The following is a 25051-nucleotide window of genomic DNA, read 5'->3' on the forward strand; positions in this document are numbered from 1 at the left end:
CTTCTTTTTCAGAGGGAAAAAAAATCCACCCAAAGCTGTTTTTCCATTTTCCACTGTCTGAAAAGCTACTGTAGCTGCCATAGCAATGTAACAGAGTACATGTTGTTAAACCCCAAAATCAAGTTAGGCACAGATAAGCTTATGAAGTGTAGCTTTTGCTAAGATAGTTGATATTTGGGTAGTTAGCATATAAGTGTTTCAGTTCAAATTTGCAAGTGTGTACCTTACACTATGTCCTGCATAGATACTAGTGGACGTTTTAAGCAGTCAAAGCATAGATTGTGCAGTGGGAACCAAATTAAATTTTACAGCCTCCACAATTCAGACCCTTCGGATAAGAGTTGAGGCAGAGCGTGAGTGGTCTGGAAGACCTGGCAATACTGCTTGTGCTTGTGTCAGATTTATCGAGTGTGTGTTGCTCTTAGTAATTCTATCCACACGCACACACACCTCCCTCCGCCCCGTAGATCCTGATATGTTTTCCAGCAGGATCAAAAAGCTTCCATCTGTAGATGCAGGGGGGGGAAATGGGGATGCTAGTCTCCAAAGATGCCAGTTTGGCAGTTTTACTGGCACTCAGCTGACTCAATAGGAGGAGGGAAGGATAGAGGTAAATTAATTGCAGCTCTCTCCTAATGTAAAATATTTTCAAACGGAGTCTGTCTTATTGATTTGTTTTTAAGTTTGGTGGTGAATGTGATGCAGAGAGATTCCATCCCATCAGAAGTAGACTATGAAACAAGACAGGGAGTCTATTCCATCTGCCTGCAACTGGCAAGGTATGTAATTGCCTTTCATTAGAGAAAGTGCTGCTTTCTTGGCTTGTGCAGCTTGTAATATTTAAGATTAATTGGTACTTTGAGTTCTGTTTCATTCACTTGCTGTGAACATTCAAAAATAAGCCTGACGTTTTTGCTCTGTGAATGTAGGTTCTTGCTTGTTGGCCAGACAATGCCTACCTTACTGGATGAGGATTTCGTTAAAGATGGGGTAGAAGCATTGTCCTCACGCCCCTTCCGTAACGTCAGCCGACAAGCAAGTAGGCAGATGTCCATTTGTGGAACACCTGAGAAGTCATCCTACCGACAGCTCTCTGTGTCTGATAGATCCTCCATTAGGGTAGAAGAAATCATACCAGCAGCAAGAGTTGCCATACAAGTAAGGAAGTGTTTGATGATTTACAGTGATGTAGTGGTGTCATCTCCAGTGACAGCTGTGTAACTCCTGGATTTTTAACCAAAAGTCTACCTTTTATACAGGTTCTTGCCCAGGCTCCATTTAAAAGCCTCTGAAAATCCTGACTGTCAGTCTCTCTTCCTGATCTTGATCTGAATTTTAACATAGTCTCAGAAATTATTTGGTAGTACAAAGGGAAGCAGTATCCCAAAAGTGCTTACCAGAAAGAGATCTACACAGAAATCTTACTTCTGGTTTATCTTCAGTCACACTTAACTCTTAAGATTTTTACTAAGATTTTTTTTAAATTCTTACTAATTTTATGTGAATAGAAAGGAGAAGGTTCCTGCTTGAACTTGTGACTTATAGTCCATGTTTCTTTGAATTAGAAATTTGGAGGGAATTTTTATTTTCAATACTTTAAGAAAACGCTGTTTTTCTCCTTTATAGGCCTGTCAGTGTAATTAATCTGAGACTGGCTATTTGCTAAAACAGTCTACTCTGACAAGAACTCAACCCATTTGAAAGTTGAGTCCAGTTGAAAGAAACTTCACAGTTAATATAACAAGTAATACTGCGTTAGGTTCTTGGGCAGTGCTTACCAAATGGATCAATGTGATTGAAATCAGCATGTCTAACTCCAGATAGGTGAAAAGGATATTTACTCTGGTGGGAGAATGTAAAAACTAACTGGTTCCTATTAAGGGAGTAATACTAATCTCTACTTGGGAACAGACTCTTGTGCCCTTGAGCCTGCTAAGAGGAGAGAGAGGAAAACAAATCCAAATGTCAATTTGACATGATCCAGAAGATACATTCCTCTTATCCCTGTGATTAACAAAAGCTGTTGAATGTCACGAAAGTAACTGCTCTTTCTTACTCCTTCAGACTATGGAGGTGAACGATTTCACTTCCACAGTGGCTTGCTTCATGCGACTCTCTTGGGCTGCTGCTGCGGGACGACTGGACCTTGTGGGAAGTAGTCAGCCAATAAAAGAAAGCAACACTTTATTTCCTGCTGGGATTCGCAACAGACTTAGCAGCTCAGGTAGGCTAACTGTGTCTCTAAACCAATCTGAAGAAAGCACTCGGTTTATTCTTAATTGAACACTTTCCAAGCCTGAAGCTGAATTCATTGGAGTTGGACTTGATGATCCTTTTGGGTCTCTTCCAATTCGGGATATTATACGATTGAATTACACAAATATGAGCAAAATGCTGTACATTCATGCGGCATTTGGAGAAGTTTTTTTTTAAATTTCAGGGAACTGACCAGAAGCTGAAAACATCTGAAAAATGTAATGGATTACAGCACTTGTTCATTTCTTAATGCAGGAAGTAATTGCAGCTCAGGAAGCGAAGGAGAGCCAACTGCCCTGCACGCTGGTATCTGTGTGAGACAGCAGTCCGTATCCACCAAAGATGCTCTGATTGCTGGAGAAGCCTTGTCTCTCTTAGTAACCTGCCTTCAGCTACGCAGTCAGCAGCTAGGTATAAAATAGAATTGGATTAGTCACGATTTGGAATATAAGTGCGGTGGGGGAAGGCTTTTGGAGACAGACAAGTACAAAAAAACCCTCAGGAACTTCTAGCTTTGTAAGCTCAAATTAAAACCACGGAATTTAATTTAAAAATACAGGGCGTTTTTTTCCAGGACTGAAGAACAGGTGTCATGAAACAAGACTTGTAGTGCTGTGCCTTAGTGAAATGTTTTGAGAAAGCTGACTTATTGCCAGTATATAAATATTTGCGCTGGCTTTGAAGTATGTAATTCTGTAAGTGCTGCTGTTTGCTTAGCTACTGTTTAGTACTTGAACCTTTGTGTACAGGAAGCGTAAACATTGGTGGTTGTGGAAGGCGAAGGAAAATGTTGTTATAATGTGGTGCCAGTCTCTGAGGAGGGAAGGAGATGAAGAAATGTGCAAATAGTGGTTATTGTTTTGCAGTGTTGATGGGGAGGTGTCCCCTAGGTCCTACGGTATCTTAATTAATGCAAGACTGTAACTGACTTATTTTAAATTATTATTTTTTTTAAATGATAGCCTGGTACTCTTCTGTTCTAGGATCTTTTTACAATTTGCCTTGTGTTGCCGACTTCATCATTGACATACTGCTTGGATCACCAAGTGCTGAGGTGGGGGTCTTTCTCTGAAAACTTCTTAGATGTTACACTTCTGAATGTGTACGCTTTGATCATTTAATATGGTCTGAGATAAAATTGTTCATTATAAATATTCCCACTTTTTTTTTATTTGAATGAATAACCTTTGTATAATTGTTAGTAATTCCAGCATCTAGTGATGTGTTGATAGAAAATGCTGAAGTATGACATTCTTTAGGCTTGTTTAATCCATGAGGCGTACAGGACTGTGTTGTGGATAGTCTAAGAAAAATGCTCTCGTTTTGGTGACACGAATGCTGTAAAACTAGTACTTCAGGGAAAGTTCCGAGTAGCTTTCATCTCAAAAGATTTGGGTAAGATTTAATGGACTCTTCTGAACTTTTGAAAAGTTCTTCCAAATGTCAGAACCCTCCTAAAATTCATTCTTTGTGATTTAAGTTTATTCTGGATAGTCTAAAATCTAGAGATTTTTCAAGTCACGCTTACTTCATTTCATTGCATCTCATGTATTTTGCATGAAGTCATTGCATCTTTCCCCCTTATCTGAATTTATAATCTGTGTTTGATAAAGCATCAGAGACTTTAGCTCAGGGGTGAAAGTAGATTGCTAAATCCCTATAAATAGAGAAACCCTGGCTGGTGGGAGCAGAGCTCATAGTCTGGTTTACACAAGCTTTTCAATGTCTGTTTTTTGTGTTAGATTTCTAACGAAACAGAAGTGTATTTTTTGCAACCTTTAAGCAACTGCTAGTGTTTGACGGTGACACTGTTTCAGATTCGTCGTGTTGCCTGTGACCAGTTGTACACCCTCAGTCAGACAGACACATCAGCTCACCCAGATGTTCAAAAGCCAAACCAGTTTCTCCTGAGCGTTGTTCTTGGTGCTCAGCTGCCTCTTTGGTCACCAACCAGCATCATGAGAGGAATCAACCAGAGGTAAGTCAGATGCCTGTTTACCGAGGAAGCAAATCTCACATTTCTAAATGAGTAGCGCTGTGGAAGCTCTGAGGCACAAGGGATTAGGACTTTGCAAGTCCGTCAAAAGTGGACATCCCTGTCATGCCCCAGATAGTTTTGGAAGTATGTAAATTGAAGGGAAATACAGCTGAATTCTCAAGGTACAACTCTTCCTCTGTGAACTCTTACAGTTCAGCTCATTCCACTTCCCATCCAGGAGGTGGTAATTGCTAAATAGGCCTGCTCTTTGTAGGATGTGGTCATGGCAGTGAGAACCTGGCTGGAATCCTGGAGCTGTAGAGGCCATGGGATGTATGACATTAACATTGAATTTATTTGATACTAATGCATAGATCCAGAAGGCTTCAGCTTTTTCAGTGATGTCTGGACCCATGACTTCACCTGATTTCTTGTTGCTCCTGTTACCCGTTACACCTGTAAAGACTGTAGGTGTCAGTCTTGTTAACTTATCCCTGACTGGCCAAAGGTTGTTGAATTTAACAGTAACTCTAAACAGCAATGTCTAGAGGAATCTGAATAGAGGAGTAACTGAAAAGTTAAAACATGTTGTTCTACTGTTGTCTGATAAAGTAAAATTGTTATGAGGTGAAGGAAGAAAGCAGAACTAAATGTTATTCGTAACATTCAGAAGCAGCTGTTGAGAAGGAATATTTGTTTTAAAGCTGCAGATTATGCAGGCAGAAGCATACCTAGATAGCTGTGCTATTTTGGATTAGTTGGACAGAGCACACAGAACTTAAAGGCAACTGCTTAGAAGAACATTTATGATTTTTAAATTAAACCTTTTTTTTTGTACCGGTTTCAGACTTTTGTCCCAGTGTACAGAATACTTTGACCTGAGATGCCAGTTATTGGATGACCTCACATGTAAGTATATACAGGCACACATGTCATTCCGATTGCAGCTTCCAAGCATGTTTTCCTTCTGTAAACAAGATGTAGAATTGCCTTCCTGAAAAGGTTACACCACCATGAACTCGGTGTGACCTGCCAGTGTGCCGGCTGTCCTGTGTTAGTGCCTGGCCGGGACTGTTCTTGGCGTTCAGTATCAGGAAGGCAGCTCACTCCTTTTGGAAAGTGAAATGAGTTCCTTTTCTGGAAGGTGTACTTCGTACACATTGTGGGGGAACCTAGACCATTGACAAACTGTTTGAAATCCTTTGTATTTATATTCTACATTTATAGAGCTGTTAATTTTTCAGGGTTTTCTTTTTCTCTTGCAGCATCAGAAATGGAACAGCTAAAGATAAGCCCAGCTGCCATGTTAGAAGATGAGATCACCTGGCTAGACAATTTTGAACCCAACCGCACAGCTGAGTGTGAGACCAGTGAAGCTGATAACATCCTGTTAGCAGGACATTTGAGGCTCATCAAGACTCTCCTTTCGCTTTGTGGGGCAGAGAAGGAAATGGTTGGTAAGTATTCTTTTTTTACTCTAAAGTGACTAGACTAGGGTGAATTCTGCATAGCCCTAGCAGATGATCAGTAAACAGTACGTGTGAAGACATTATAATGCATCGGTCGAAGTGATACAGAACTATAAAGAGTCATTTTAACCATGCCTTTGTTGTACCTTTGACATCTGATAAAATATTTGGTTATGTTTTTTGTTGATGTGGTGCTATTAAGTGATTTTGCTGTTATGGAGCGCCTTTTGACATTTGTGGTGATAATGTCAGCTTTTAACAGTAACGTGGATTACTGTGTTACAGGTTCATCTTTGATTAAGCCATTGTTGGATGATTTCCTCTTCCGAGCATCCAGGATTATTCTGAATAGCCATTCTCCAGCAGGCAGTGCTGCAATCAGTCAGCAAGACTTTCATCCAAAGTAAAAATTGCTTTTTTGTTCATGTTGGGTTTTCTCCTAGTTCTCATGAATGCAAACGTTGTACTGGGGTTACAGATACTGGGAGTTAATACCCACTTGGGAGCATTTCTCCAGAGCATACCTTTCCAATTTATACATTTCCTACAAAAGTGTCCAAATGGCATTTTATGAGTTCTCATGTGACCCAAATCTTTGCTTTTCTGGATTTCTAAAGTCTGTGCTTTGTTTTAGATCAATGATGAACTGTAAGCACAACTTAAGTGCTGATTTCATGAGTCCAGAGAGCACTCCTTTAGCTCACCATCACTTGGGAAGCTGGTTAAATTGGAGCGTGAACAGGAAATTAACTTTCCAAGCCCCTTGTAAATGAGAATCTCAAAAGTTCCACTGTGTTCTGTTTCCCTTCAAAAGAACTGCCTCCTGTAAAAAGCTAATGCTGAGCAAGACTTCTTGCACCTGAGATAGCTGATAGTAGCCCAGAATATATCAAATAGTGAAAAAAGAGCTTTCTCTTTCCTGTCACACCTGCCTTCTGTTATTGCCATACAGTACCTGAAGGGGTGGGTAAATAAGCTCATGTGGGTGTCGGTGCTGCTGCAGCGGGATTGCTTATATTACACTGACTAGTGGGTGTTAGAGTTGGGTGAGGCATATCTGCAGTGCCTTTCCACAACCCCTAAAGAAGGTTCTGGTGGAGCATTTGGCAACCCCTCCATTGAATGGGACTTGCTACACCTTAATGTTTTTCCCCAGCCTTGCTCCATTGTAGTTCAGCTCAAGCATGCTCTTTTGTTTGCTTAAAGTAAATAAAGCCTTTTCTGTGGCCTTTAGAAGAAAGGGTCTGGTTGTTTGATGCAATGAAAAGAGTTAAGTAGAAGTGTTTTGTACTGGTCTAATGCAGCTCAGGTCTAAGGTCATCTCTTGTAGCAAGTTAAGTTATCTGCTCTAGCTCTTTCAAAGCTTATCTCCCCGTAAAGAAGTCATTATGTCTCCATCAGTGTTACAGTGGTAGACAGTATCCTTCTGTCTGTGCCACCTTTTTAGGGCACTTTTCCCTGTTACTGAACAGGTGTCTCCATGACAGTAAGGGTGGCTTATTGGAAGGAGTGTTTCTGGTGCTGCTTTTCTGATTCTTTTCTTCCCCATTCCCCTTCCCCAAGAAAGAAAAAATAGCACTCTGCAGTCTCTCAGGAGTGTTTTATCATTTAAAGTGTTCCTTGCGATCATTAATTGTCACTTGTTCGGAGTAATCCGGCTTTCTGGAATTAGAAATAATTGAGTCATCTACAAAATAGATCTCAAATGTGGTTTTCTTTTTAGGTGCAGTACAGCAGATAGCCGATTAGCTGCTTATGAAGTGTTAGTAATGCTGGCTGATAGCTCACCTTCCAACCTCCAGCTTATTACAAAAGAGCTGCTCTCTATGCATCACCAGTGTGACCCTGCACTTACCAAGGAGTTTGACGTAAGTAAGAAGCCGTTTTTGGTTTGTATTAGCGTGGTTTGGAGTGCTGTGTGTGATCTACTGAACTGCTCCCTCCATTCGTGAAATTTCCATGGTCTTCAATTTAAAATGACAAAAGGCAGATAGTAGTAAATGCAGACCCATTTGATCTTCCTCAAAGCAAATACTCCAGTGAGTCTTTCCCAGTTATTATCTGGATAAGAAAGACGTATTTCCTAAATATCACCACTTTATTTAGAGATATTTTAGGCCACGTTTAACAGCTTTGTGCAAAGTGTTAAATATGTAAATGACCAGGTGTAGCTCTTTCATGATCTTTCAGAATTTATATTCCCGGCTTTCGATTAAATTTCTCTTAACAGCTCATATAAAGGTGATTATAAAAGCTGTAAGTATGTTGTTGGAGTCTTATGCATTTTATAACTTACTGGGACAAAAAAAAACGTGTTTGTCATTCTAGTATCTTCCACCAGTGGATGGTCGCTCCGTTTCAGGATTTGTGGGACTGAAGAACGGTGGTGCTACTTGTTACATGAATGCCGTCTTCCAGCAGCTATATATGCAGCCTGGTCTCCCAGAGGTAACTGGTTCAACATCCAGTAAAGTTCTCTTTTTGGAATTACTGTCACCTGAACTGCAAGTTCATTTTAGCACCATTTGTAAATGAATTGTTTAAATAAAAATAAAACTGTGTATGTACGTGTGTGTGCGTAAATGTATACACACAACAAATATAGAAATTACAAGTTGCTGTGCTGTGTATCATGACAACTTACAGTAATAATTTTGCCAAGAACCAGTTTTACAAGGTTATTTGTTTTCTTCCAGGCCTTGCTTTCCATTGATGATGATACAGACAATCCAGATGACAACGTGTTCTATCAAGTTCAGTCTCTTTTTGGTCATTTGATGGAAAGCAAGCTACAGTATTATGTACCTGAGAACTTTTGGAAGGTATTACACCTTTTTTTTTTCTTTTTTTTTTTTTTTAGAATATATAGCTTTCCTACTTAACAAGTCGTCATTTATTCAGCCTTTTCTCATTGTAGAGTTTCTAGAGATAAAGTAAGTTCTACTTGAAAAAGTCAGAACATGTAAAAATAACAAATTTCTCTTCAAAATATCTTTCTTTAGTGATATGTATATGGAATAACCACCTTCTTATATATATATTTATACTTTATATAGATTTTCAAGATGTGGAACAAGGAACTTTATGTTAGAGAGCAACAGGATGCTTATGAGTTCTTCACCAGTCTTATAGATCAAATGGATGAGTACCTCAAGGTAAAAATCTCAGGGATTTCATTCCTTGTTTATATGCATCTCCCTGGTACCCTTTCTCTCTTTGTTCTTCAGAAAAGAAGGCAGAGCACCATTCGGCTTATTTTATAACCTACATAGTATTCAGAAGTTTAAAATTCCTATTGTTTTCATGGTCTTTCACTCCGCAATACATCCAACTGATGTCTAACCTTGTATCTCCAACAGAAAATAGGAAGAGATCAAATATTTAAGAATACTTTTCAAGGAATCTTCTCTGATCAGAAGATCTGCAAGGACTGTCCTCACAGGTAATGTTAAATTTAGTGCATTAGTTACCAAGTTATGCGCTCCCATAACTGCTAAAGTATGTAGGTCAAAATAGCACAAGAAGGTAGAGACACATATGCCTTTGTGAGCATCACAGCTGTTGATAGCTATGGGGCAAGCGCAGTATTCTTTCCTATGTCTTGTTAATGCAAGTTGGATAGGTTCTACTCTGTCAATGCCTTGACTATTTTTCTTCTTAAATTTAGGTATGAGCGTGAGGAAGCCTTCATGGCTCTCAACCTAGGTGTGACTTCATGTCAAAGTCTGGAAATATCATTGGATCAGTTTGTTAGAGGAGAAGTTCTGGAAGGAAGCAATGCGTACTACTGTGAAAAGTGCAAAGAAAAGGTATTGGTTCTTAACATATGTGAAAGAAGCCTCAGCTGTAGCTTGGTATTTCCTTAAGCATTACATGGTTCACAGAAGCCATGCTTAGATACTGCTTAATGCTTTCTATGCTGAAGACATATTCAAAAGGTTAAATCCATTAATCCATGCAGATAGCATTCTTTGTTCCCTGTAACTCATATTGTAGACTGAACATTTAGAAGGATGGTGAAATGTTCTGTAACATACCAGCCCACTGCACAAACTCTGTAACACCTGTAATAGTACCCTGTCTGTACGTATTATGGTCATCCTGCCTCTGCGTTGTGCATCTGTTTGAGACAGCTGGAATTGTGCATCTATAGAATAATTCTATAGAATGCTTGAGGTATATAGATAGAGGTGATATTTTTTTTTTCTTTTTAAGAGAACTACAGTGAAGCGCACATGCATTAAGGTTTTACCTAGCCTGTTGGTGATTCATCTGATGAGATTTGGCTTTGACTGGGAGAGTGGACGTTCTATTAAATATGATGAACAAATAAGGGTAAGAAAACTTTTCTGTATAGCATACACCCCCCCACCCTGCTGCTTTGTGGAGTGGACAGTGGAGTGGACTCTCAGTCTTCCTATTCATTCTCCCTTCGTTTCCCCATGTTTTGATACAGGGATTTTGAGTACATGGTACATTTACAACATGATCATGCTACAGAAAATAAGTATGTTTCCTTAGAGCTTTCCTTGTCTCTGACACTGTCAGGGTCCTTTCAGGAAGCAAGAGCAAAAACCTTCGTAACGACATTTTATTTAACTTCTGTGTCAGAAGGATAAAAAGTTGAAGTACCATGTTTTCTTTTGATGTTCCCAATGTGGGAAGTATTAATACCATTCTCATAAAATTACACTAAACGCGTACACAATATAATCTCATAGTTAATGTGAAATATCTCTTCATACAGTTTCCCTGGATGCTGAACATGGAACCTTACACTGTGTCAGGGATGGCTCGCCAGGACTCGTCCTCGGAAGTGGGGGACAATGGTAGAAACACAGATCAAGGAGGCGGAGGCTCCCCAAGGAAGAAAGTTGCCCCTACAGAAAACTATGAGCTTGTTGGTGTGATTGTTCACAGTGGCCAGGCACATGCAGGGCACTACTACTCCTTTATAAAGGACAGGAGGTAATGGACGAGAAGATTTGATTGGAGGGTTTGAGCACCGGCTAAAGACTATTGTTTTGCGGAGGTATCGTGAGCCATGCAGAGCTCTATCGGAAGCACTCTTCCCTTCTTAACACCCATTTCTTACTGTCTTGGGTGTTAAGACAATAACACAATAATATGGGACACCATATTATAAAAGCTCAGGAATTCTGATGTACCTTGTATTACAGTTTGAGGGCTTCCTATGACACTTGCAGGTGATGTGCTTCTCACATTTTTAATCAAGCTTACTCTTTTAAAATGTAACTTTGACATTAATTGAACTAAGCTTTCTATTTACTGTCAAATGTGAGTTAAGGGTTTTCATTTCTAGGGTGTTCAGGGTGATTTGGTTTTTTTACTAGACAATCAAGTAACTCTGTTTCTGTTTTGTTTCGATCACAGGGGATGTGGAAAAGGAAAGTGGTATAAATTTAACGACACTGTTGTCGAAGAATTTGATTTAACTGATGAAACCTTGGAATACGAATGCTTTGGTGGAGAGTATAGACCTAAAGTCTATGACCAATGTAAGCAGAAGTACAAATAGATTTACGTTAGCTTTATGTTTCATAGGGGTTCTCAGTAGAGGTAGAGCTCGGTCCATTATATCTGCCCTGAATTACTTGGTCTAAAAATCCTTCAGAAGCAGTTTTTTCGTAAAGTCATCCATTTACTGAAGGACCTAACAGCTTGTATAGGGCCTAATATTGGTTGAACCGTATTCACTGTTGTTCAGCACTTTGTAGACTTAGTAGCAGAGGGGATTCAAAAGTAAAATGGCACCTTGTTAAAATAGTGTAAAAAAAAAAAAAAAAAAAAAAAAAAAAAAAGGCCAGTTTTGTGTATATTTTTGGCTAGTGAAAATAACTGTGCATAGAACAAGGTTTGGCATCATATAGTTAAACTTTTCAATGCTTTAAGGAATTAATTCCAAATACATTTCCACCAATATTCACTTGTTTCACAATTCTGATCATTATCCTTTTAAAATACATATGCTTTTTTGCAAAAATATTTTAGAATTCAGGTTTTTGTTACTTGCTAACGTAGACTGATGTTTTGGTCTGACAAATACTTTATACTGCCACGGTGTGTGTTACTTGTACACCCAGTTTCACTTCCCTATAAGAATGAAACGGGTACTAAACCTTCAAGGCCTTCATCGAATGCCTTTTCTCCCATCAGCTAACCCTTACCCCGATGTGCGTCGGCGCTACTGGAATGCCTATATGCTGTTTTACCAGAGAGTGTCTGATCAGAACTCTCCGGTCTTACCAAAGAAAAGTCGAGTGAGTGTTGTGCGTCAAGAAGCTGAGGACCTCTCGTTGTAAGTTCTTTTTCTGTCTGTAAAGGTTTCTCTTACGTTGACATCCATACTCTATCTCCAGAACTAAGAAATTAATAATTCCCATTTGACAAAGGAGTATACTCACCCTTCTGTTGTTTTGGTTTGTTTTTTAAGCTGCTTAATGAATAGTCTTTTATTGCTTTTAAATTTTCCCCTTCCATACTGCTGTCACTATTGCAGTAAGAAGTTCAAGCTGACTGACAGCCCGCAGCCTCAAGAAATATACAGACTGTCATCTAAATTTGCCTTAAAATCTCAGTACAGCCAATATAATCTTAAACTCGAACTGCACATTTGTCATGGGGTTTCATTATTCACCTTGAGCTTGTATATATTCCAGATCTGCCCCGTCTTCACCAGAAATTTCACCCCAGTCATCACCTCGACCCCACAGGCCCAACAGTGACCGCCTCTCCATCTTGACCAAGCTGGTTCGAAAAGGAGAAAAAAAGGGACTTTTTGTAGAGAAAATGCCTGTGCGGATATATCAGGTAGAGCACTCCCAAAGTGTCAACTATACCCTACTTGGAGGAAATTTAAGCACATAGTAAGAGCAACACAGTAACTTTGAATGTGGCCGTGAAGCAATTCCCTTATTGAAAGCAAAGCTAGAAAATAGTTCTGGAGTCTGACATAACGTTATTAACAAGCTGCTTGGTGGTACACTGTTGTAAGTTTTGCTGTCCCTTCTCACGAATTTTGACCCATCATTCTTTGCTTTGAAGAAACTGCAGGCAAATTAGTGAAACATGAGGTAATGGCAGCAGTCAGCATGCAAGCAGAGAGAGATGAGAGCAGAGAAGATGCTTCATTTGAAGTAGACTTGAGGAAGAATGGAGAAGATGGCAAATTACAGTCATCCTCTAGTTCTTGAGTTCACAAGAATGAAAAAGGGGAGAAGAGAAATCAAAACTAGCTTCAATTCTCTTCATGTCTGTTAGTTTATGTGATGTTGAATATATTCTAAAAGGGGAAAACAAGGATGTTGAAGGCAACTTTGCAAGTCAGGAGTGAAAATGGAGCTGTGATGGCATTGGCAGAGCAGTGAGAGGATAGTAGAACCTGGGTATCGGTTAGCTGTCATAAGAGGAAGGTCTCAGTCTGTAGGCCCACAGCTCTAGATCTGTAAAGGAGAGGATACAGTCTTGTATGTATTTGGCCTTCTGAACACACACCATCCGGCTGATGTGCACAGGTGCAGGAGAGCCTACGGCACATATGGTCAGAATAAACTGTGCAGGCTCTGTATAGCCCTCTGCATGGGCTGTATCAGGGCATTAATAATCACTTTAGGTCTTCTTGTATCCAGGGTTGTATTATTACAGTAAAAAGAACTTGGCTCAAATTTATTGAGTGTCTTTCAGCAAAATCTCATTTGAAAAAAAGAGAGGTTTGGCATTTAAGTACATTATTGTGGCCGAAGCTTGTAATTATACTGTGGCTCCTTGCTCCGTACATGTAAATTTGCTAAGCACGCCTTTCAGGTTTGAAGGATGTTCTCTTCACTTCTTTATTAAAAGCAAGCAAAAAATAGAACTTATCGGCAGCTTCTTCCTTTTTCTTTTCCCTTAATGACACAATGATTAAGTCTCTCATCTGTTGTCTTGTGTTTTGTAATATCCTTGGAAGAAAATCACTGGTTTATACAACACTTCTAAGTCTCCTATATGTATTTTCTGCTCCACTGAAGTAGTGATTCAGAGTGTGAGCAGAATAGGTCTGACACTGGTTTTTAAACACCGCACGTATTTACATAAAAGGTGCAACTTTAGTTAGAGAAATATACTTTGACGACATTTTAAAAAGAAGGCAAAAAAAATTTTCTTTTACAGATGGTGAGAGATGAAAACTTGAAATTTATGAAGAACAGAGATGTGTACAGTAGTGACTACTTCAGTTTTGTTCTGTCGTTAGCTTCACTGAATGCTGTAAGTACCTAGACTTCAATCTTGGAGTACTCAGAATATATTGGGTAGAACGGGACACAGAAGCTAAGAGGGTCACAACCAGGAAAAGTAGAAGGGAAGGGTTGACGTGATTTTACTTTTCTAGCTGAGCAATTCATTGTCTCCAGTAATTTTTCACACCGATAACATCTGTCTCAAAGCTGATTCCAGCCTCCTGCTCTAGTAGTGGGAGAAACATCATTGTGCCATAGTAAAATTTCTGAAATAACACCTTTTTTAATGATGCAAACTGAGCTCTAGGGGGACAGAAATTCCTCTCTGTATGGGAGATTCAAAAGTTGGTGTTAGCCACCTCAAAGTTGATAGACTTTAGTTGTAAATACAGTTTACTAATGAAGTTTTTCTAAATGGACTAATAAACAAACCAGCATTTATTAAATGTATTAAATCCACAGATCTAGTGGGCCTTACAGCACGTTTGTTCCTATTTTAGCATGTTTGTTAACTAGCATAGTCAGCACCGGAGACTGTTTTAGCGCAGAAAAACACTTCGTTTTATTTTTTCCAAATGAATTTAATTACTTGGATAAAACATGTTGGTGTATTTAAGCAGCAGTGTACGTACTGCAGGCATACTTCTGCTCTGAAGTAAACTTGGTGTTTCTTTCAGACTAAGGTAAAACATCCTTATTATCCGTGCATGGCAAAGGTGAGCTTACAGCTGGCAGTCCAATTCCTCTTCCAAACCTATCTCCGAACCAAGAAGAAACTCAGGTAAGGCCTTGTTCTGGTTGCTGTAACAACATATTCTGACGTTTTTGTGCTTGTTACACCTACTGCACCTTGAAATACTGCGGGTAGCATAGACAGTCAGGAGTAGCAATACATTTCTGCTTTGTATTGGAATCCCATGGCAAAGAAATCCGAGTTTTACCGCCTCTCCCAGCTGTCCATCATTTTGGTGGTAGTGGTTTGGGCATGGAAAGGCTTTAATGGATTTAAAGACAGCAGGTTGTTCCAAAATAGTTCTCTAAGTGTTTTTGTCTTAAGGTATCTAATGTACGTTCAATTAAAGTAAAAATTCTTTCTATTTGGCAGACAAGAAGCATGGCTTAGGTTTTGGAGGTGTTTTTTCTCTTTGATGACTGACAGTTGTCCGTGTTTTGTTAAAGGGCTGATACGGAAGAATGGATTGCCACCATAGATGCGCTGCTCTCCAAAAGCATTGACGCTTGTCAGTGGTTAGTTGAATATTTCGTCGGGCCAGAGGGCCGGGAGCTTGTAAAGTAAGTACTGGTAATTTTGTCTTAGGTTTTTGCATCACAAGTATGGATAAAGCTTCCTAATAACATGATCTGGCCTATACCGCTGTATTCCCAAAGAGTTGACTGTGCACATTCTTTACAAAAACAATCCAGATAATGACTTACATTTTTATTTCTAGTATGTTCTCTGATTCTGCAGCTTTCTGAGTAATTCTGAAAATCTAATAAAATAGTGCAGTGTATGTGGAGGAGGATGCAGATGTTTAATTCAGTGAAGTGCCTTGGAATGTGTTTAAGATTATATCTAGTCACTCCTCCAAGTGGTGGGAAAGGAGAATGTGGTAAAAGTGTTTGGGGTAAAATAAATACTTAGCTGACAAAGATCACAGATAAACTGGAAAGAATTTTTCTCAGCAGCTCAGATCAGATAATAGGTATTTTGATAACACCTAAGGCAAATTCTTGGAGAACTGACACACTTAGAGAGACGCGTCAATGTAAAGAAAATGTTATCTTTGAAGTTGCATTGAAAGACGGGATCCTGTGATAGATTTTAGTTTTAGCTCTTTTGTTATTTGAATGAATAAGCATAAAGTAGTATTACAGTGACAAGCGGGAGTGCAGGAAAATAAGTTAAAGCTTATCCACAGAAATACAATACAAGAAGTATCGGGACTGTTACCCTTTTTAAAGTAATAACCACCACACTTAATCTTAGCAACCGTGTGTACACGTTGATTCCAGTTCTCTTTGCAGCTTCGCCTTTTATCTTCCAGGACTTTCCTCCTGGAATGCAGCGTGAGAGAGGTGCGAGTTGCTGTAGCCACTATTCTTGAAAAAACCCTCGACAGTGCCTTGCTTTATCAGGAGAAGGTTAGTGTCACCTCATCACCAGTGATCTCTTTACCCGATGGCTCTTGCTGTGTTTGCAGTCAATGCTGTGTCATTTGTAAATGACAAGATTAAAGGCTGTAATCTTGATGGTGCTTGTAACACTTCATTTCTTGAATAGGTTAATGCTTGTCTGCTCCTACCCTAGGAGGTAACACGCTCTGTAATTCTCAGAATTTAAGTTCAAAGTATTAGTTACGAACAGTTTTGCCTGATTGCAGCTTGTCTTATAAACTGTCATCACATATTCTTTTAATAGTTTGGAAACAGCGTTTTCTTAAGATTTATTCTCTCTTTCTGTAACAGAGACATTCCAGAAATTAGCTTAATTTTTAACTGATTCTCCTTCCTCACTCAGAATGCTATGGCAGTAGTAACTGAGCTATCTTGTTCTAGAGACAGGCCATAGCTATGGTTGTTGTCCAAAGGTTTCATTTTCTATTAGAAAATCTTGGCAAGTAAGTTTAGGAAGTGTAACTCTGTTACATTTGACTGATCTTATTATTGTAAGAAAACCCAGCAGGAAATTTGTGAAAAGGAGTCATTTGTAAAATGTCTGAGATTTACTTATTTCCCTTGGGATACGTGGACCAAACCATTTGTATTAAGAGAACGCAGCCAGAAGTGTTATCTGTGTTCTGGTGTGTTCCTGTAAGTTGTCAGTGGGGGCTTGGACACTTTTAAGTGTCCAAGCCTTGTTTAGTCTGAAATAATTCTTTTTTCCACCCAATTTTAATACTAGATGCAATAGAATGGGGTTTCTTATCCAGTTTTTGGGGTCTGTCTATTGTTTTTCATCCAGTGTCGTGGATGGAAGGCACTACAGTTGTATAGGCTTCTGTTAAGAAAGTTTATCTTATTTAGAGCTTTTAGGAAAGATTGCTATGTGGTCCTAGAAACCATGTACAGTAGTTGGGAGATGAACAGTTATAATATAGTTTTTGATAATTTTTGGTAACTTCCTCTTGGCTGTTAGTTACTATCTGTTAACTGAGATGTAATAAATTATATACCAGTGTGTACTTCGATGCAAACTAAACGCTAACATTGCTTTTTGCGTAGTTGGGTGTGATCGTATCCTAAGATGAGATCTTGAGTGACAGTTGACTTCTAACCTGGTTTGTTTTGCATTACTGTAATGATTGTAACGTTTGAATGCGAGTTCACTCTGAGGAGTAATTTGAATTGCTTTAAAAATATTGCAAACTTATGTAAGTGCTGAGTTCCACCTCTTTGAGCAATTTACCTACATTCCAATGCTTTCATTACTCTCCTGTTAATATATGCAGCGTTCATTCAGAAGAATTAAAATGAGAAGGCTGCGATCCTTTGTTAGCTATTCATATTCATCACAGCAAGCGTATCTGACCATACGTATGATTTTGTTGACCATACCTTAACTGTGATATGCGAAACTTTTATTTTTAAGCAGTAGATGACTGTTTAAATTGAAATTAATAATTGTTTTCACAGTTAAAAAGTCTACATCAGTTATTGGAGGTGCTACTTGCTCTGCTGGATAAAGATGTACCTGAAAACTGTAAAAACTGTGCTCAGTACTTTTTGCTATTCAACAACTTTGTACAGAAGGTAAGAAATCATTATTTTTTCATGCTTTTTTAATTTTAAAGGACGGTAGTAAAATCAGTTAGTCATCCATATTCATAGGAGGTTTAAGCAGCCCAGTGAAACACTTCCAGAACTTTTATTTGAGTTTTCTTTTTTTTTTCTGTTTTTGAAAAGTAAATGGCTTTGATTAGGATAAAATCACACAAAAATATACAAATAGAGTATACCTATTGAAGATGTCATTCCCAAAGTCTGAATGTTGGGTTTCTGTTTTGGAGGGGCGTTTTTCACTGTTCTTTAAAATAAATAAAAAAATAAAAGCAAGCATTTGGGATTTTTGTCCTGCAGGAAACAGAATAACTGACTGGACTGTGCTGTTCACCCCAGTATGGTTTCTTTATATTCCCCTATTCTTTGTTCATTATGTTTTGGGTTTTATAGGACATTTGTTTGCATATGCTGATTCTGGTCTGGTTTATATAATGTGCTCTATATAATGAGACAGGTTTTAGAGCTGTAGCTTATTGATCTGCATGACTTTTTCCTTTAGAGTAGGAAACGCGGTGTGTAGCCTATACATTTTACTTCTGTTCCCTAGAGCGTTAATTCTCTACCTGCACAGGAATGTAACTTTTTGTTGTTGTCCAAGCAGCAGGGTATAAGGGCTAGCAGTCTTCTTCTCAGACACTCTGCTTTGAGGCACATGATCAACTTTCTCCTTGGCCCCAACCGGCAGAGTAATCAGGTAAAGCTTACGTAGCATGTGTTTCTGTGCTGTGGTTTGTCCACCTCTGGTTTTGCCACATCTAAATTATGGATAAATACTTTTCATGCAGTAAAAGGGACTACTCCTTGGATTATTCTATAAAATTCATGCAAGTCTCTGTATAACTATGTGGAGTTAACATGAAAATAGCTGTGTTGGCAGAAGTGAGATAATAACAAAATTTTTACCAACTTCAAGGCATTAGAACGTGGTGGTGGGCTGTTAAGGACACTGCTTGGTTTTGACTTAGCAGAAGTTGACTAAATCAACCAATCAAAAGTTAATTAAATCTCTCTTTTGCCTCAAACAGAATCGCAGGTGGAGTTCAGCACAAGCACGTGAGTTTGGGTATCTTCACAATACTGTAGCACTACTTGTTTTGCACTCAGACGTCTCCTCACAAAGAAATGTTGGTAAGAATTGTGTTTTTACACTTTGGTGGCTTTGCATTTCAGTTACTTTGGGAGTAATTTAATATCAGTGAGGAAAAATACAATCACTTTGAATTTAAGGCGTATATTTGATTACTTTTTATTTTGCTGTAAATGTACTGAGAGGCTGTGGTAAACAGATAGTGTTACAGCCACTGGGGGGGGGGGGGGGGGGGGGGGGGGCAAATCTTTATATTAACATTATTATGCCCTCTACCCTCCCCCATATGCCTGAAAGGTCTGTCTTTCCTCATGTGAGTAAATCAAGCTGTGTTGTTGTTGTCTGGGACAGATTTGCAGCCTAACAGGCTGTATTTTGCTTAGATTTGTTAAGCCTTCTGCCAGTCCAAAGGGGAGCAGACAGAGGTACTGAATAACAAGCAACGAAATACTCTCCTACATATTTCTTACGAGAGACAGAGATATCCAATGAGGGGTAATGGGTACGAGTTACTCCAGGGGAGATTCCAGTTGTACACAAGAGGAAAATTTTTCACCATGAGAACCATCAGCCATTGGAAAAAAATCTCTCCAGCGAAGTGGTGGATTCCCCAGCATCAGGCACTGCTAAGATTCGGCTGGACAGGGTGCTGGGCCATCTTGTCTGGGCTGTGCTTTTGACGAGTTTGGACCCAGATCATCCTTGAGGTCCCTTCCAACCTGGTATTCCATGAAATCAAGATGATAAAGGAGTGAGTTGAGATCTTTAAGTTTCCTGAAGAAGGAATTGAAAGTTGTCTTTTTAAAAGAATAACTTGATTTTATGTATAGAGTTAAAAGTTTCTGGAGTTGGGAGGCAGTCAAAAAACATAAAGAAGGATGATAAACATTCTGAATGTGATGAATGTGCAACAGTGATTGGGAATGAAAGTGAAGCTCAAAGTAGTGATAGTAAATGCAGACGTTTTGCTTTGGCCTTCTTGCCTTTCCCTATGTTGTCACTAACGTAAATGACACTTTAGTGTGCAGGAGATTGTTACTTGGAGTGGTACCATTCAAGCGATAAGCTAGTTGAGATGAATGGCATTAGGGATGACATGTTACCAAATGAGTAGCAGCGTCTTCGAGGTGTGTAGAACAATCTGATTTATTAGTGGATTGTTTTTGTATTTGCTATTATAGCTCCTGGTCTCTTTAAGCAGCGTCCACCTCTAAGCATCACCGCTTCAGGTCCACTTTTGACACTCCATGAAGAAGTGGAAGCCTTGTTATTCCTGTCTGAGGGAAAACCTTACTTAATGGAGGTATCTGTTATAAATTCTGCCTTACTTGAACCTAAAAGCTGCTCTAATGTTATTTCCTTGAAGTATCCTTACATGAAAAACGCTGAATATTAAAAAGTAGCCAGCCAGGGAGTACGTGGTTATTATTTTGAGCCTAAACAAGAAGGCAGCTTTTGTTTCTTCTTGACACCTTCTTCTTTTCCAGTATATCTCTAAACTTAGGGGTCTGGGTAGAGAGTTTACAAAGTTAGCAAAAACAGCTGAACATGTTTTGCAAGCGCCCATGTTGTCGGTTACCATATGTCAGCTGGAGGCGCTAACTTGGGTTGCTCTGACTTAATGGATTGTGCTTGACCGGACCCTTGGAGGTGGGCAGCAGGAGATGAATGGAGTGCTATAAGACAGGGGGTTTGGCTCACTGGGCTGCGCTGGGGGGAAAAACAGCATGCTTCCTGGAAAAGAGTAACATTCTATAATTAAGTTGATCCATCTCTTAGAAATAATTGTATGGCTGTGTCTGAAATTGTTTGCATCTTTCCATCAGGTGATGTACGCGTTGCGAGAGCTCACCGGATCTCTGTCGGTTCTCATCGAGATGGTGGTGTACTGCTGCTTTTGTAATGAGCACTTTTCCTTTACTGTGCTACACTTCATCAAGGTATGGAGATAACCAAGATAAGCCTAAGTGTTTCTTTAGGCTTTGGTCATACTGTGTCTTGTGAGCTATGATGGCACTGGGATCTGCAGGACAGTCAGCACAGTTCATTGGATTTGGGGGCAGAGCCTTGTGAGTTTGGGGTTTGGTGGTGGTTTGGTTTTTTTGGGTTTTTTTGAAGCTTTTACTGTTTAAACCAAATTTTCAAAAAATCTATAAAGCTGTTTTGTAACTCTTTGCGTCATCAGCATATTTTACTAAGTAACTTTATACTTCTTGCATGCAGACTCAGCTGGAAACTGCTCCGCCTCATGAACTGAAAAACATATTCCAGTTACTCCATGAGATACTGGTAGGTGAAGGGTAAAGATTTGTACAGGATAGGTTTTTGTATTGATGCATAATGAAAAAAGTCAGGACTGCATTGGTAGTCTCAATTTTAATCCTTCAGTTTGGAGTTTTTATTACTTTTTAAATTGTTGTCTTGATAATCCGGTGCTATAAGAAACTTCACAAGTCTTATTTGTATTTCATGTTAAGGTGATTAAAATCATTTCGTAGAATAGATACCGGTATAGCACACAGCTTGCTTATATTGATCATCTTCTCTCCTAACAGGTTATTGAAGACCCATTACAAGTTGAGCGCATCAAATTTGCCTTTGAAACTGAAAATGGATTAATAGGCAAGTAAGCCAGTGGGTGAACACTCCTGTCTCCTACTGACCCTTATGTTTTTGATGGTTCATATCATCTCCTAGTTTCTAATCCTTCTAAACTGTTTAACTTCTTAGGGAAAACAGCTCTGCACTATTTGATTTAGCCACCACCACCCCACAAAATGTTCTAAGAAAATCCAAAATAAGCATTAGAGTATTATAGTAACGGCAAACTGGAAAGGAATTTAACTGTGAAAAATTAATTATCTCCAAGAACAGCAGTCAGTGAACCCAGAGAAGAGTGATATTTACATTAAGAAGTGACTTTAAGGACCTTAACCAAGAGGTTGGCAAGAGCGCCACTTTTTGAAATAAGAAGCAGATCACAGTGTATACATAATGGGGGGGGGGGCACCTTGGATAAATATAACAGAGTAACTCTTTGAATCCTGTAACCCTAAAAATTAATTTTTATCTCCTATGTATTTCAAGAAACTGCCAATCTTTTTGTTTTGTCAGCATCCTAATTGCCATTAAAAAAAACCACTACTAATTGCAGGACAGCCTCATAACCTGTCAGGTGGCTCCCATTTGGTGCTGTTCCTATAAAGTGTTGTCTCTCCATTTGATACAGAAGCGTGACTGAAGTGAAGTTTCTAAAGCATTCAAAAGCAACGGAAGAGTCCCAGAAGTGATGAGAGCTTACTTCATATGAATCAGGAGATGTTTTGTGTGCAAGAGAAACGTGGGGGAGCCACATGGTGCTCAAAGAGCACCTCTGATGAGTTAGTGCAGCTTGGGTGTCTCTTTCATAGCTGCTTGGATGAGGAGCTGCTTCAGGTTGTGGCTTTCACCTTAAGTTATTTTGGATTTTGTTTTAGTGAGAAGGAATATTTAGCTCTGTTCTTTATTCCTCTCATGTCTTCAGTGCTCTTCTGTTTAGTAGTTTCCATGTATGACTGATACAAGAGGAGATAATATGCAGCAGTGTAAGAGAATAGCTAAGTGGTTATTTTATTTCTGGGCAAATTGGTCCCACTTGGACCAGTCCTATTCTGTAACTCGAGCAATACGTGACCTTCTTTCCTCTACAAAGGAGAGGTGTAATTATTCAATTGGATTTTTATGTTGAAGACTTTTTGTGTAATGTTATTAAATCATACATATTTTACAAGAGTTGCTGTGAGTTTTGGGAGTGAAAGTTGTAGTTTTACCTTGGAGTTCCTTTCAAACGGCACTGAACAGCATCCAGTCTCTCTGCACGTGAACTAGGACCTATCAGTCGCATTGGCTTGTTTTATTCCCAAGAAAGGAAATAAGCAAAAAAAATAGTTTTCTGTGGTCCTCAAGAAGGTGTCTGTGCATAATTTGCAGTACACCAGTGCTGTGATTTTATTCTGCTGTGCTTTCTTGGTAGAAAAACTGTCAATTTGTAGTTCTCCAGAAATTGTTTGCCTACTTTAAGAGGTTTCACTACAGCATTCTTGGTGACTCCTATGGACAGAGCAGTTTGAGTAGCAAATCTGATTGCGGCAGCTCCATGGAAATCTTTGTACTTCTCCTCAGTCAAAGAATTTTGTGACAGGACGTGGGAATTCACAGTACAGAAAACTTCCTGGTAGGAATGGCCTGGGGTTTTGCCCAAGTCTCCCATAGGAGATTCACGGCTGTTGAATTTTGCTATGCTTGCTTGTATGAAGAAGCTCTAAATATTCTTCTAGCTTTGCAAGTTTTGATCCAGGTGGCAGTTGGTGATCTGGCCTGTTTTTAGGGGTTTGAAACAAATATTTTTTCCTACAGATAGATGTAACCATAGCGATTATCTAACATAGAATGGATTATAAGGGAGGAATAAATGCATTAGGAGAGAACTGTTTAAAATTCAGGTACTGCATTTGAAAGAATTACTGCATTTTCACTTTGATCTATTTTTAATCCAATAGAGTTGTGGAAGCGAGCAAAACTGCCGGCAGTAGAGCAGTGTGTTTAACACAAATATTCATGCTAACATCTGTAGAAAAAGTTAAAATTTTAGCTTCATCTTTGGTATGTTTTTGGACTGGCTGGTACGCAGATATCTGAATTGTGGTTTTTAATCCATGTGTTTCTCCCCACAGCCTTGATGCACCACAGCAACCATGTGGACAGCAGCCGTTGTTACCAGTGTGTCAAGTTCCTTGTTACTTTGGCTCAGAAGTGAGTAATCAGGTTTTCAGAATTCAACCTCATCCCTACCGTAGGCCCCTCTGTAACTATTTAGGCTGCCGCTCTGTCTACTTTTGATCAGCTTTATCTTTTTTTACTGTGATGTAAGTGGTGCTCAAAGGTCTTGATAGTACATGTCTCCGTATGAAGTGAAATCTTTACTGATTAGTTACCTGAGGTGGATTTCAGATAAGAACCCATAGTTGTTGTTTATAAAGACAAAGGTCAGCTATATCCTGTAGAGCAGGAGCCCAGCATTAAAAACAAACATAAGGAAACTGTCCCAGATTTTTGAAATATTATGATTCCTGAATTCACTTTGGTTGGAACTTGGCATATGTCCTGATAAAGCCTGGTTCTGAAGTACATGAATCTGTGTAGTAGACTACTTCACGTAAATTTCACTAGGCGTTATTGCTCTGGCTAATTCAGTTAGTACAGTTGTACTGTAGACAGTTGTAAACTACAGTTGTACAGTTTGGGTCAGAGTTAGCAATGATAATGCTACATACAGAGGGCAGCAGCACAAAGAAAGAGAAGCCTTGAATTTATTGTTTTTTTTTTCAAGGTTACCAGAATGCCTTGTTTGTGACTAATTAATGTAATTTCAATTTCCAAGGTGCCCTACTGCGAAAGATTATTTCAAGGAGAATTCCCACCACTGGAGTTGGGCTGTGCAGTGGCTACAGAAAAAGGTACTTTGGCTGTAACTTTCCAGAACAGCTGCCACTTTGTTTACAATGAGAGTTATGAAATCTCCATCCTTTATATGGCCCTTTGAGATGACTCTTAAGGCAAAATACAAGCTACTTCATTTTTTTTTTACAGGGACGGTTCATATGCAGCTAAATCTGATGCATGTAAGAACTTCAGTAGGCCCACACGTGTTTCAGGCGTAGATGTGCGTACAGTGAATAAAACCAAGTGTGGATGGTCGTAATGATTATCATTCCTTCCCATATGGGAAGCTTTCAGTGCCACTGCATTCATGTTAGAAGGTTTCCCTTTTCTAAAAAAGCGATTTTCCATTGCCTGCATGTTGATGCAAGAAAACGTGTAAATGAGTGAATTCCTTACAGAATCACTGAAGCTTTGCACAAAACATAGCTGTTGACAGATACAGCTTTTTCCTCCTACGTGTCTATTTTTTTTTTTTTTATTCTTCCCTCTAAACGTAACGTAGGTTGACCAACACATCTTTAATAAATACCCAAGGACACTTTGGAAACTTGAAGCTCAGCAGAATTGGCCCAGGTTTGCCTGCAGCCAAGCAGGGCAATGCTTGGTCTCCCAGCGCTGCATGTACCGCACGATGGTATCCCAGCTGCTGCCAGGCAGATGGCAGATGCATAAACTAGTACTGTACTGAATACTGGAAGCGGAATTAGTGGGATGCTTGCACTGCAGCTGGCACAACTTGTTGCCGCTCTTCTCTTGA

The 25051-nt window shown here is 39.2% G+C and overlaps 1 protein-coding gene across 2 annotated transcripts in view; it reads left to right on the plus strand.

Moving 5' to 3' along the window:
* Positions 1–25051, plus strand: part of USP24 (ubiquitin specific peptidase 24) — a 66025-nt gene that overhangs the window by 37408 nt on the left and 3566 nt on the right. For both annotated transcript variants that reach the window (XM_063345253.1, XM_063345254.1), the window contains 33 exons: positions 684–779; positions 930–1158; positions 2065–2224; positions 2512–2667; positions 3240–3310; positions 4074–4234; positions 5082–5143; positions 5500–5691; positions 5989–6106; positions 7427–7571; positions 8032–8151; positions 8400–8525; positions 8760–8858; positions 9063–9145; positions 9371–9512; positions 9919–10038; positions 10451–10671; positions 11098–11222; positions 11881–12022; positions 12384–12534; positions 13876–13971; positions 14621–14724; positions 15123–15236; positions 15992–16088; positions 17580–17696; positions 18328–18420; positions 18752–18854; positions 19995–20116; positions 20640–20753; positions 21037–21102; positions 21369–21435; positions 23526–23604; positions 24233–24308. In XM_063345253.1, coding sequence (XP_063201323.1) covers positions 684–779; positions 930–1158; positions 2065–2224; positions 2512–2667; positions 3240–3310; positions 4074–4234; positions 5082–5143; positions 5500–5691; positions 5989–6106; positions 7427–7571; positions 8032–8151; positions 8400–8525; positions 8760–8858; positions 9063–9145; positions 9371–9512; positions 9919–10038; positions 10451–10671; positions 11098–11222; positions 11881–12022; positions 12384–12534; positions 13876–13971; positions 14621–14724; positions 15123–15236; positions 15992–16088; positions 17580–17696; positions 18328–18420; positions 18752–18854; positions 19995–20116; positions 20640–20753; positions 21037–21102; positions 21369–21435; positions 23526–23604; positions 24233–24308 — 3967 coding nt within the window. The remainder of the gene's footprint in view (positions 1–683; positions 780–929; positions 1159–2064; positions 2225–2511; positions 2668–3239; positions 3311–4073; positions 4235–5081; positions 5144–5499; positions 5692–5988; positions 6107–7426; positions 7572–8031; positions 8152–8399; positions 8526–8759; positions 8859–9062; positions 9146–9370; positions 9513–9918; positions 10039–10450; positions 10672–11097; positions 11223–11880; positions 12023–12383; positions 12535–13875; positions 13972–14620; positions 14725–15122; positions 15237–15991; positions 16089–17579; positions 17697–18327; positions 18421–18751; positions 18855–19994; positions 20117–20639; positions 20754–21036; positions 21103–21368; positions 21436–23525; positions 23605–24232; positions 24309–25051) is intronic.

Source organism: Chroicocephalus ridibundus, chromosome 8 (assembly GCF_963924245.1).
Source record: "Chroicocephalus ridibundus chromosome 8, bChrRid1.1, whole genome shotgun sequence".
NCBI lineage: Eukaryota > Metazoa > Chordata > Aves > Charadriiformes > Laridae > Chroicocephalus > Chroicocephalus ridibundus.